This window comes from Eurytemora carolleeae, unplaced genomic scaffold, assembly GCF_000591075.1.
Source record: "Eurytemora carolleeae unplaced genomic scaffold, Eaff_2.0 scaffold129, whole genome shotgun sequence".
In the NCBI taxonomy this organism is placed as follows: Eukaryota; Metazoa; Arthropoda; class Copepoda; order Calanoida; family Temoridae; genus Eurytemora; species Eurytemora carolleeae.
In genome coordinates this window covers 263,616-276,968 of record NW_019396235.1, presented here as the reverse complement: position 1 = coordinate 276,968, position 13,353 = coordinate 263,616, and the positions used below count along the sequence as shown (strand labels likewise).

The following is a 13,353-nucleotide window of genomic DNA, read 5'->3' as shown; positions in this document are numbered from 1 at the left end:
ATGAGAAACAATCTCAGGGTAAGGAGTAAAAGCAGAGAAAAGAAACTAGCTCAGGGTTAGTAGTAAAAGCAGATAAGAGAAACAATCTCAGGGTTAGGAGTAAAAGCTGAGAAGAGAAACAATCTCAGGGTTAGGAGTAAAAGGAGAGAAGAGAAACAATCTCAGGGTTATGAGTAAAAGCAGAGAAGAGAAACAAGAGCAGAGGAGAGAAGCTCTCTCAGAGTTTGGAGTAAATGCAGAGAAAAAAAACTAGCTCAGGGTTAGAAGAGAAACAATCTCATAGTTGTGGAGTAAAATTAAATAAGAGAAGCAGAGAAAAGAATCTATCTTAGGGTCTGGGGTAAAAGCAGAGACGAGAAACTAGTTCAAGGTTTGGAGTGAAAGTAGAGAAGAGAGTTAGGAGATAGAGGGGAATCAGAATTTGGGGTTAGAGGAGAATTATATTAGGAAGCTAGAAAAGAATCACTGTTGGGAGTTAGAGGAGAATCAGAGTTAGGAGTTAGAAGTGAATCAGAGTTTTGAGTTAGAGGAGAATCAGAGTTAGGAATTAGAAATAAATTAGAGTTCAGTGCTAATATAGAATCATAGTTGGGAGCTAAAGGAGAATCATTGTTAGGAGTTAGGAATTAGAATAGATTTGGAGTTCATTGTTAAAGGAAAATTATGTTGGGAGCCAAAGGAGAATCATTGTTAGGAGTTAGAGGAGAATCAGAGTTAGGAATTAAAGAAGAATTAGAGTTGAATGTTAAAGGAGAATTACAGTTGGGAGCTAAAGGAGAATCATGGTTAGAAGTAAGAGGATAATCATGGTTCGGAGTTAGAGGCCAATTATAGTAAGGAGTTAGAGGAGAATTATGATTAGAAGTTAGAGAAGTTAGGAATTAGAATAGTATCATGGTAAGAGTCAGAGGAGAAAGGAGATAAAGTTTCAGAGTTAGGAGTTGGAGGAGAGAAAAGACCTAGGTTTAGGACAAGGAGTAAGCGGAGAGAGAAGATCTAAGTTTAGGGTTAGGAGTTAGCAGAGAAAGAAGATCTAGGTTCAAGGTGAGGAGCTAGAGGAGATCTAGGTTTAGGATTAGGAGTTAGCGGAGAAATAAGATATAGGTTTAGGGTTAGGAGTTAAAGGAGAGTTAAGTTCAGTGTTAGGAGTTAGAGGAGAGAGGAGATCATAGGTTCAGGGTTAGGAGTTAAAGGAAAGAGGAGATCTAGGTTCAGTGGTAGGAGTTAAAGAAGAGTTAAGTCCAGGGTCGGGAGTTAGAGGAGAGAGGAGATCATAGGTTCAGTCTTAGGAGTTAAAGGAGAGAGGAGATCATAGGTTCAGGGTTAGGAGTTAAAGGAGAGAGATCATAGGTTCAGTGGTAGGAGTTAAAGGAGAGAGTAGATCTAGGTTCAGTGGTAGGAGTTAAAGGAGAGTTAAGTTCAGGGTTGGGAGTTAGAGGAGAGAGGAGATCATAGATTCAGTGGTAGGAGTTACAGGAGAGAGGAGATCTAGGTTCAGTGGTAGGAGTTAAAGGAGAGTTAAGTTCAGGGTTGGGAGTTAAAGGAAAGAGGAGATCATAGATTCAGTGTTAGGAGTTAAAGGAGAGATGAGATCTAGGTTCAGTGGTAGGAGTTAGAGAAGAGAGGCAATTCAGGTTTAGAGTTACAAGAGAGAAGATCTAGTTCATGGATTATAAGAGTTAGAGGAGAGGGGAGAATTAGGTTCAGGGTTAGTAGTTTGAGGAGAGAAGAAATCAGGTTCAGGGATAGGAGTGAGAGGAGAGAGAAGATCTAGATTATGGGTTAGGAGTTAGAGGAGAGAAGAGATATAGGTTCAGGGATAGGAGTTAGAGGAGAGAGGAGATCTTGGTTCAGTGTCAGAAGTAGGAGAGAGAAGATGTACGAACAAGAAATATAGAAAAGTCAAAATATTTGCATCTGATATCATCTATTTATTTATAGATTATAATCTATATATATTGTTAAAATTTAAAAAAGTAAAAAAAATATATAAAAAAAAAGAGGAGAGATGAATTCTAGCTTCAGGGTTGGGAGTTAAAGGAGAGAGGAGATCTAGGTTTAGTGGTAGGAGTTAATGGAGAGTTAAGTTCAGGGTTGGGAGTTAAAGTAAAGAGGAGATCAGGTTCAGAGTTAGGGAGTTACAGAAGAGAGGCAATTTAGGTTTAGAGTTAGAAGAGAGAGGATCTAGTTCAGGGATTATAGGAGTTAGAGGAGAGGGGAGAATTAAGTTTGAGGAGAGAAGAGATCAGGTTCAGGGATAGGAGTTATGATGAGAGAAGAGATCTAGGTTCAGGGTTAGAAGTTAAAGGAGTGAGGAGATCTATCTAGGTTCAGGGTTAGGAGTTATAGAGCGAGAGAAGAGAGCAAGGTTCAGGGTTAGGAGTTTATAGGGATCGTGAACAATAGGTTCAGATTGGGACTTGGGAGTTAGAGAGGCCTAGAGCTCAAATGATGCTATGGAAACCGACCTAAAAGCTTTTTACACTCCCTGCGTGTTTAATTACGGATTTGAACCGACCCCCCTTATAACTTTGTCCAACCCCATTTTTATGCTATTAAATAACCCTCAATTTTATGATTATTATTTTTACTATTATTATTATAATAGTTAGGTCGGATGCTCATTAGTTACGTTGATAATGTGATCATTAGTTCGTTAAAATTGTTCAAACAAAGACGACAGCAGGGATTTACATTCGTTGCCACGATATTCTCTAAATCAGAGATAAATAATGCCGCGTAGTTAAAGGTAGGGTAGGACGGAGCATGGTTGTGTCTCTGTTCCAGCTCCAATAATATTCCCGACACCTTTTAGAAACCTACATTTTGAAAAAAAAAATTGCTGATTAATCAAGAAAATGTGATTTTAAATTGAGAATTTTAGTCTTTCGTAAAGTTTACAATTGGTGATGAAAGAATTGTTTTTGTAAAAACATTATTTTTAGTTTTAAATCGTCTTTCTTTGAATACAATGTGTTACAATTTTATCCGTGTGAATCATATGTCCTGGACTTATCACCTAGATTTAAGGTTTAGTATCAAGTTGAGTTTAGTCTAGTTTTGTTATCATCTGCAGAGCTGAAAACTTTAGAATGGGATATCCTTAATCCCTACCGGTTAATTAATCTGGAGATTAATAACAAGAGGAGAACAAGCATTATTTAATCTTGAGATTAAGAAAAAGAGTGGATCAAGCCTTAATCCCGATATCCACCATTTAAAAGTTCCCATCTCAGTTCACTTTTCATTAAAGTTTGAACTCTAATTTGTTAGTCCTGCTGCCTTATTATGAAATATGTTATAAAACTTGGGTCTGTCCTAGAGAACAATTTTTGGACCCCCCCCCCGAGCCCCCCCTCTCCTATCAATTTTGTACATGACAATTTATTTTTCAGCAAATTTATTATTATTTATTTTTTTGTTATTTAGGGTTAGGTTTCTAGCCGCAGCGCTCGGCCCAGAAAGTGTCTTAACTGAACCTAACCCTTAATAAAAGAAAGTGTCATAACTTAACCTGAACCGTGGCCGCAACGCTCGGCCCCCTAGTCTCTCCTAGCCGCAGCGCGCGGCCCAGAAAGTGTCTTAACCTAACCTAGCACTAAATAATAAAAAATAAATCATAAATTTGCTGAAAAATAAGTGGTCATGTACAAAATTGATAGGAGGGGCGGGGGGGTCCAAAAATCGTTCCCTAGGACAGACCCAAAGTTTTTCTTGGCCCGGTGCCGTGAATATGATAGGCTTGGGGTGTCGAGCGCTTTGGCTAACCAGAAACTTTGCCTGCATGTCTGTTTGTATTTCATAAACGTCAAAACGGCTGAACCGATCGGGTCCAAACTTTTGTTAGCAATTTACTTGACCGTAGGGAAGGTGTATGGGGTCCGTCCTAGTATTCAATTTTTGGACCCTCCCCCCCCCCCCCATCATACCAATTTTGTACATAAACATTAATTTTCATATATTTTGTATTATTTTTGGGTTAGATCAGGTTAAGACGATTTCTGTGCTGAGCGCTGCGGCTATGAAGGGCCTTCAATTTCAACAAGTTTTTTATTGAATTTTATGTATTTCAGACTGGTGTGTCTGGTTTGTGAATGAACTAGAAAATATAAAAAATGCCGCTAGCCAGCCGAGCCAGAGTATATGCAGATGTCAACTCACACAGGTTAACCAATAACCATGATGAGAAACCGTTCAGACCATTTTTGCAAATTGAAATTTTTAAACACGCCTTTGTTGACATTTGTAGATTGTGCTCACAGTTTTTGCTTGATTTTTATCTTTGGATCTCCTTTATAATTAATTGTTTCTAAATTATTTCCAGTTTTGGTAAAAGGAAAAGCATACATCTCCTATGTAGAGAAACCACAAATGAAAATATCAGTTTTTAGAAAACAAGCCTTATTTTCATACTTGATCAGACCAATATTTTAAGGGTACCACTTAAAATAAAGTTTAAGCATTTTTTATAATTTTTTTTTTCTCAACTCGGATATCTTTTACCAAAATATTTCTGATCTATTAAAATAGTTTCCTGATTTTTTGGGGAAAAAATAGATTTATTTCTTAATTTTTGAAGAAAAAAAATAGATTTTTAAAAACACAAATTTTATTATTTTTTAACCTATGATGCCCCCAGGGTACCGATGGGTTCCCTAATAAATTTCAATCCAATCAGTCCAGCCGTTTGGCCGGCTATAGGCAACATATATACGAATGTCTAGTTTTATTATATAGATTGTATTTTAGACCCCGTGAGTACTGGGATTACGAGGCCCATGTTGTAGAGTGGGGAAACCAGGTCAGTTATGATTGTTATCCCTTGAACGAATTGTCAATATTTTAAACAAGTATCTTCAAAGTCTAGAAAACATTATATAAATCCAGTTTTTGCAATAATAAAATTTTATATTTTCTCTCAATTTATATTTCTGACGGTTAATAATTTAATTTAAATTATATATTTGTGTGCAGGATGATTATCAGCTGGTTAGAAAACTTGGTAGAGGGAAGTACAGCGAAGTATTTGAGAGTATAAATATTACTTCCAGTGAGAAGTGCGTCGTTAAAACTCTGAAACCGGTAAAAAAGAAGAAGATAAAACGAGAAATTAAAATCCTGGAAAACCTGCGGGGTGGCACCAACGTGATCACACTCCACGGCGTGGTGAAGGATCCCGTGTCCCGGACCCCGGCCCTAATATTTGAACACGTGAATAACACGGATTTCAAGCAGCTGTATCAAACTCTCACCGATTACGATATCCGGGGATATCTGTACGAACTGCTCCGAGCTCTGGACTATTGTCACAGTATGGGAATTATGCATAGAGATGTTAAACCTCACAATGTAATGATTGATCATGAAAATCGTCGGCTCCGACTTATTGACTGGGGGCTAGCTGAATTTTACCATCCGGGGCAGGTGAGAAAATAACAAAATTATCCTCTTCAAAAATAATTTTTGCACGGAGGGCAAACATTTTTTATGTTTTTTTTTTCGCTAAATTTGGGACACGGGGGGGATATTATTAAAAAAAGAGAGAAATTATCGCAAATGAGTGTAATTCTACCCTGGCTTTATCAAGTTATTAAAATACTTGCAGTGGGCGAGAAGAACCATAAACGCCCAGCGAAATTATAAATATAAGGGGCTGGATTTTGATTTTGGAAAAATCTCATTTTTTAACAACCAAACTTAAACTTATAATGGTTTTGTTTAGGAATATAATGTTAGAGTTGCGTCCCGATACTTCAAGGGTCCTGAGCTGCTGGTAGATTACCAGATGTATGACTACAGTCTGGACATGTGGTCCCTGGGCTGTATGCTCGCATCAATGATCTTCAGGAAGGAACCCTTCTTCCACGGACACGACAACTACGATCAGCTGGTCAGGATTGCTAAGGTGCTGGGGACGGAGGAGCTCTACGAGTATTTGGACAAGTATCAGATAGAACTTGATCCTAGGTTCTCCGATATACTCGGGAGACACTCCAGGAAACGATGGGAGAGGTTTGTACACAGTGAGAACCAGCACCTTGTCTCTCCAGAAACCTTGGACTTCCTGGATAAATTGTTAAGGTAAGCGGTATTATGCATTTCAAGAAGAAAAAACGAAACATCAAAATATTCTCCTGAACCTAATATTTTCAATATTTCTCTGAACCTAACATCGCCTGAATTTATAAATTTCTCTATACCTAAACCCTCTTAATTTTCTTCGAGACTAACATCTTGTGAGTTTCTTCGAGACTAACATCTTGTGAGTTTCTTCGAGACTAACATCTTGTGAGTTTCTTCGCTAACATCTTGTGAGTTTCTTCGAGACTAACATCTTGTGAGTTTCTTCGAGCCTAACATCTTGTGAGTTTCTGCGAGCCTAAGATTTCCCGAGTTTCTCCAAACCTAGAATCTACCGAATTTTTCCGAACATAAAAATCTTCTGAATTTCTCCGAACATAAAAATCTCCTGAATTTCTCCGAAACTAGAATCTTAGATTGAAGTTTCTCAGAACCTGAAATACACTGAATTTTTGTGAACAAAAAATCGACTGAAATTTTCCGAAACTTACATCTTCGGAGTTCAACTGAACTTATTGTAACATTTAATCCTCTGATATCGTTACAATCCCAGGGAAATCAAGATCAATCCTTGTCCCTCATCTTTGAAGGTTAATACAAGACTTCACTTTCATTCCCAGTACCAATTCATAATTTACCCAAACCTCTCATCTTGTGTATAATATCTATCTCTCAAGGTCTTGAATAAGTGGGTTTAACAATATACATTTTATTGGTACAAAATCTATATATCTATTTATATTATATCATATTTCATATATCTGTAGAGTCCCTCAGTGGTAAAACCAGTCTCCACTAGCTCTTATATAGGAAGAGTCCCTCAGCGGTTAAGCAAGCCTCCACTAACTCTTATATGAGGAAGAGTCCCTCAGCAGTTAAGGAAGTCTCCACTAACTCTTATATGAGGAAGAGTCCATCAGCAATTAAGCAAGTCTCCACTAACTCTTATATATGAAGAGTCCCTCAGCGGTTAAGACAAGTCTCCACTAGCTCTTATATAGGAAGAGTCTCTCAGCAGTAAAGCAAGTCTCCACTAACTCCTATATAGGAAGAGTCCCTCAGTAGTTCATCTGAGCCTCCGTTCCCTGCTGGGCTAGATGTGGTCTCAGCTAATCCTTAGATAATATAACTGGTGATCTCCTGATCAATCCTAGCTATCTATCAATCTGCTACAGACCTATGATCTTCTCCTGTGATTCTTGTAACTGGTGATTTATGATCATCCTAGTTCTCTGTCAATCTGCTGTAGATCTATGATCTCATACTTGCAGTTCTCCTGTGGTTCATATAGCTGGTGATCTTTGTGATCCATCCTAGCTCTCTATCAATCTTCTCTGGATCTCTAGTCTCCACAGTATCTGCAACTTCCACAGTATCTGCAGTATCTTCCATATCTGCAGTGTCCACAATATCTGTAGTATCCTCAATATCCGCAGTATCCTCAATATCTGCAGCATCCCTAATATCTGCAGTATCCACAGTATCTGCAGTATCCTCCATATCTGCTCTGCACCTCTGTTCATCTACAGTCTGCTCTATATCTCCGTGATCTTTAGTCTGCTCTGCACCTCTGTTGATCTACAGTCTGCTCTATATCTCCGTGATCTGTAGTCTGCTCTGCATCTCTACAGTATGCTTTATATCTCCGTGATCTGTAGTCTGCTCTGCATCTCTACAGTATGCTTTATATCTCGTAGTCTGCTCTGCATCTCTACAGTATGCTTTATATCTCCGTGATATGTAGAATGCTCTGCATCTCGGTTGATCTCCCATCTACTTGATATCTCCTTGATCTGTAGGATTCTCTGCATCTCGGTTGATCTCCCATCTAATTGATATCTCCTTGATCTGTAGGATGCTCTGCATCTCGGTTGATCTCCCATCTAATTGATATCTAATTGATTGGTCCTCATGATCTCCTTTCACCTGGATTCATTGGCCTGTATTATCTTCTAAGTCCCCAGTGTTTCTAACAATAGAAACACCTGGAATATTAGAGGGTGTAGGGAGTTGAACCAGCTGTATAGAGGTGGAACTATATTGCTCTGATTCTATTATCCATTCTATAGTTCCAGCAATCCTCGGAGTCTCCAGTGTTTCTAACCATAGAAACACCTGGGATATTTGAGTGTGTAGGTAGTTGAACTAGCTGTGTTGAGGTGGAACCACATATCTCTGATTCTCTTGTCTGTTCTACAGCTCCAGTGATCCTCTGAGTCTCCAGTGTTTTTAACCATAGAAACACCAGGAATATTAGAGGGTGTAGATAGTTGAACTAGTTGTGTTGAGGTGGAACCACATATCTCTGATTCTATTGTAAACCTGAGATATCTATCTCATCAATGGTTTATTGTATTCCTGAAGATATGATCGTGTAGATACAATCATATAAGTCCACATGCAGTAAGCCTTCTGAGAGCTGTCCATGAAGTGCCTGTCCCCTAGCCTTGTTTGAACAAACGGAGCTCTGGCTCATACGTCTGTTCGGTTCAAAGGTCTAGGGTGCATTGTTGAATCTTAATGAATCCGTTCAGGTTAACTACTCCGCATTCATTAAAAGAACAAAGATATGAAGGTGTGAGGCCAGGGGAGGGTTTTCTTAGCATGAGTCATTCGTACTTTAAATATTACACTATAATCTACTGATCTTTTTCGAACATAAAATCTCCTGAATTTCCCCGAAATTAACATCTTCTGAATTTCTTCCTACCTAACCTTATTTGAATTTCTCCGAACCAAACAGCTCTTGAGTTGTTCCGAACCAGACATATCTAGAATTTCTTCATACCGGACGTGACCCATTTTATCCTGAATTTCTCCATGCAAAGCTAATATTTTTAGAATTTCGGCGAACTTCAATGCTACTTCAAAATTTCTTTATTCCTAATAGTTTACCCCCTGATCTTTGTGTAGAAACAATCTCAAGAACTGACAAGGGTCAACCCAGACCGAAATATATTTTTACTCAGCAGAGGTTTGGTCCATCACCATCACCGAATTTTAAATATTAACAATAGTTCCATGTTCTTATTAATTTATCACAATTTTGTTGTTGCTTTTTTATGTTTTTGTTATTACATTTTTATATTTATTTTCAGATATGATCATCAGGAGAGGTTGACTGCAATGGAGGCTATGGAGCACGCTTACTTCTATCCTGTTGTTAAAGATCACGGTCGTATCTCTAACATCTCTAGTTCTCCTACTGGAGGAGCAGGTGGTCTAGGAGCAGGATCCATCCCTCAACAGGTTCCATCGTCTCCTGTTCTATCTCCCAACAACACTCCTGTTCCCTCGAATCAACAACCTCAATAATCATTTGTTTTTTTTACTGCGTTTATACTTTTTTCGGTCGGTAAATAGTCAAACAAAAATCGGCCTCTGCTGCCGTTTAGGTCTCCATGTTGAATGGGTCGATTTGATTTTTTGTTTTCTAATAATAGTTTTCATGTACATTAGGGGGCTCATTGATCTGTTTCAAACTATTGAGATCAATTGTATCTGTAAGTTAAATGTACTAAAACAAATATAATTTTGTCGTTAAAGTTGCTGGCACTAATGTTCACCTTTTTTATAATTTTTCTTCCTTATTTCATGAATGTTTGGCCTTACTAAAACCTAAAATGAAATTATTTTAAGAACACTTGTAAAGTTTACTTTTAGACACAAATGGACAGACAAGTATTGTACTGGCGTATCATTGAAATTTCAAGAAAACAAGATTTCACCCGCGACTTTTTTAAGTCTTTGTCGCCGACCGCCGTGTTAGAAATTGTTTTTCTCTGAATTTATTGAACTCAGCATTCGCCAGATAAATAAACTTTTATTTCTGAACTTTTTCATTAGCAGTATATTATTAACAGAATAGAAAAGAACTGCGTATTATCAGTATGATCATCTGTGTGAGTGGTTTCTCAACTTGTTAAAAGTTAGATACAATTAATTGAAAAATCCTAGCTTAAACCTCCAAATTTCTACGGCTGAATGGTATAGGGAAGCTGGCAAATATTTTGACTGATTTCACTTAATTTCTTAGATTATTCTTGCTCCGTTACTCTAACGGTTAGAAAGCTTAAAACTTAATTTTTCATTTGTTACGTCTTCCTTATATTAAACCTTGCTGCTGTATTAGTTTGGATAAACCGGGATAGAGAATGAACGAAACAATTATGATTATATCATTATTTTTATTTCCTTACTCTTTTATTTCAGACAAAACAAAATGGCGGATGACAAATCAGCTGATGATTTTGGCGGGAAAGGGGATGATTCTGCGGATTTGTCGATAAAGAAGAGGAAACCTAAAAGAATTCTTCATTTCTCAGATGGAATCCTAGAAGAGTACAGTTCAGAGGATGAAATTCAGGTGAAAGAGTTGAATATATTTTCGACTAAAATTATTTCCCCCAACTCATATTTTTTCTTCACTGAAACCGTTCTTATATCATATGCGAGGCCGGGGCTTTCATTCTAAGGGGGAAAATTAAATTGCCCCTTTTCTGTAGAATAATTGTATGTTAGTATGATTTGAAGTTGTTAGTCCTAAGGTAGAAATCCCTGTCGGTCAGATTAAGGATATACATTATACATTAACTATTCTTATTGAAGGGACTGTCCGATTCACAACAGCATCTATAAACCTGCTGAATTCTAACAATTTACTTTTTTTCTCTGTTGCAAGAATCTTCATTCCGTAAGTTAAGGAACGTTCTATATATTAAAATTAGAAAAAAGATTGATTTGCCATTCATATTTGAGTAGACAAAGGTTAGACGGGTAGCTTTGTGAATTTCTTAAAATGGAGGGGAAAATACCTCTTCAGTTCTTGTAAAGCTTTTATCTTAGAATTCAATGTTACCGCTGTTTTGTACGCTCTTTTTGAAGAAACCTATCTCTAGGAGGATTTGAAGGCTGAGATAAAGAAGAACAGCTCTGTGTTGGACCCGAGGAGTATGACCTGGTTCCCCTGGATGGCCTGGAGGATAATGACGGCGGGGGACGGGTTCTTGTCCTACTGTGATGCTGCAGGAGAGAAGTTAGCTTGGTGGTTTGGTATTACTAGTCCTAAATATTATTATGAGATACAGGAAGCTTTAAGAATGAAGGTATTAAATATACATATATAATTTACAGGGTTACCCATTAAGGATGAGACTGTAAAGACGACCCAAAGCTCTGAAAATATGACGATTTAAAGCTTGATTTTTGGTGTCTGCATTTGAGTATTTTCATGGTTTACTAAGTTATCAAACACAAGAAACCCTAAATGCAAGAAAACGGACTAAAAATTTCCCATACAATCGTCTCATCCTTTGTGGGTAACCCTGTAAGTTATAATCGTTATGAAAATTAAAAAAATTTTTTTTTGGGTATTTTGCCTCTGCCATACTGGTTGGGGGATGGGGGGGGGGAGGGGGCTGGGATCATCATTTTTATTTTTTCATTCTACTTTTCACCTCATTTTCCAACTAAATGTTTTCATGAGTTATCTTATAAAACGGGTATTTAAGTTTGGTTCTTTCCAAGTTAGTTATTAGTTTGATCTCCTCGTGATGGATCTGGGGCCGGTTTATGGATAGCGGGAAGTATTTGAACTGCGTATACGTAGTTCAACCAAAGGGGATGTGAAGTGGAGATGTTCTATTTGATGAGGGGGGGGGGGTCTCTGCCATTATTTATAAAAAAACTAAAAAAAACTTATGACCTCTAATGACCTTTAATGACCTTGACCAATAAAAAAATTTTCAACTATGGCTTTATGCATATCAATCGAAAGCTAGTAACCCATGGAATACAGTAGCAACAAGATGTTTGGCCTTCTATTGACCTTTAACGACCTCTAACAACCTCTAATGACCTCGAAATTGACATTTAACTATGGCTTTATTACTATCAAACGAACGCGAGGAGCCCAGACAATACAGAAACAGAAACTCAAAACCAAGCTAAGAATAATACCCGTGGTTCTCTCGATTTCCACAACTAAAATGTGAGGCAAATCAAACCAGAGGTTCATGACTTATGATCGTACATCTAAACAAACAGAGATTACGACTTCATATATGCAATAAAACAAGACATTCAAATATATGTTGCCTAAAGCCGGCCAAACGGCTGGACCGATTGGACTGAAATTTGTTGTGGACATTAATGGGGGACAGGGGGGTGTTATAGGCTATTTTTCTATTTTTTTTTTCCACGGGCATCGCCGGGCCCTTTAGCTTGTATATATAAATAATTGTTTGTTAGGAGGAAGAGGAGGCTAGGAAATCTGCTGAGGATGCTGAGATGTCTGGTTGGACCAATTCATCTAACCAGGATACACCCGTTCTCTCAGAGCTTAAATCCTTAGCCGAGGACGCTCCTCCGACCTCCTCCGTCAAGCTGGAGGAGACATCTGAGAAGAAACCACATCACTTGCCTCCGCTGGAACCTCTATCGGTTTCTGAGCTCCATGCTCAATCCTTGAATAAGCTTAAAACTGATGAACAGTGAACAAACTTATTATAAATCGGCAAATTTATTCTTCGGGGTCAGGTTTTGTGCATTTTCTATAGCTCCAGGTTTTTTTTTTAATAATACCCCTACCTACCTGCACAGTTAACAGCAAGAGATATTTGATTGACAATCATAAACCCCCCGGGTAAATAATACCGATTTCCCAGATTTGTGAGTGCCTTGTCCTTAGTGTAGGGTTCAATACCTACACGATAAATTTTATTATTTTTATTGATAAATTTCGGTAAATATTAGGACAGACCCTAAATTTCTAGTCTACATATCATAAAATCATATAATATTCTATAAACCAAAGATGAAATTTATTTTAGGCATTACAAATTAGATAAATGATCTCATTTATATTTTATTGGTATTCCTATTTGGATTTTAAAATATGTTTATTTAAAATTTGTGTTTTAACTCTTTCTTGAGTGAAGCATTTTGTTGTGATAAGTTTTGTCAAAATTGTAATTTTAATATATTTATTTTATATTATTTTAATATTTGGCGTTAGGCATCATAAAATTGATTTCTTTCAACTTTGTTTCATTTTTTTCGTCTCTTTTCCAATTTATTTTCGTCTATTTTCCAATCTATTTTCGTCTATTTTCCAATCTATTTTCGTCTCTTTTCCAATCTATTTTCGTCTACTTTTGTTTTGTAATTTTTTCCCCAAGTACGTTTAAAATTTTTATTTAAATGGTTTCACGTCACAAATTCAATTAATTTTTGTGATCTTGTCAGCCTTGAAAAAATTGTCTAGCTGCACAA

The 13,353-nt window shown here is 37.3% G+C and overlaps 2 protein-coding genes across 2 annotated transcripts; both read left to right on the top strand.

Annotated features, from left to right (window-relative positions):
* The first annotated feature begins 4,073 nt into the window (after positions 1-4,073).
* On the top strand, positions 4,074-9,915 carry LOC111698953 (casein kinase II subunit alpha). Its single transcript, XM_023469449.1, has 5 exons — positions 4,074-4,165; positions 4,750-4,801; positions 4,975-5,424; positions 5,723-6,081; positions 9,180-9,915. Exons 1-5 carry the CDS (start codon positions 4,116-4,118, stop codon positions 9,394-9,396), a joined length of 1,128 nt encoding a protein of 375 aa, XP_023325217.1. The 5' UTR covers positions 4,074-4,115; the 3' UTR covers positions 9,397-9,915.
* Positions 9,916-10,285: 370 nt separating this feature from the next.
* LOC111698956 (protein FAM177B) lies at positions 10,286-12,814 on the top strand. The gene is made up of 3 exons (XM_023469451.1): positions 10,286-10,447; positions 10,980-11,186; positions 12,331-12,814. Exons 1-3 carry the CDS (start codon positions 10,304-10,306, stop codon positions 12,574-12,576), a joined length of 597 nt encoding a protein of 198 aa, XP_023325219.1. The 5' UTR covers positions 10,286-10,303; the 3' UTR covers positions 12,577-12,814.
* Positions 12,815-13,353: the final 539 nt, after the last annotated feature.

Coding starts and splice junctions, on each gene's coding strand:
- LOC111698953 (XM_023469449.1), top strand. CDS start 4,116: ATGCCGCTAGCCAGCCGAGCCAGAGTATATGCAGATGTCAACTCACAC. Junction 5,425..5,722: donor AATTTTACCATCCGGGGCAG/GTGAGAAAATAA, acceptor GGTTTTGTTTAG/GAATATAATGTTAGAGTTGC. Junction 6,082..9,179: donor TTCCTGGATAAATTGTTAAG/GTAAGCGGTATT, acceptor ATTTATTTTCAG/ATATGATCATCAGGAGAGGT.
- LOC111698956 (XM_023469451.1), top strand. CDS start 10,304: ATGGCGGATGACAAATCAGCTGATGATTTTGGCGGGAAAGGGGATGAT. Junction 10,448..10,979: donor GTTCAGAGGATGAAATTCAG/GTGAAAGAGTTG, acceptor ACCTATCTCTAG/GAGGATTTGAAGGCTGAGAT. Junction 11,187..12,330: donor AGGAAGCTTTAAGAATGAAG/GTATTAAATATA, acceptor ATTGTTTGTTAG/GAGGAAGAGGAGGCTAGGAA.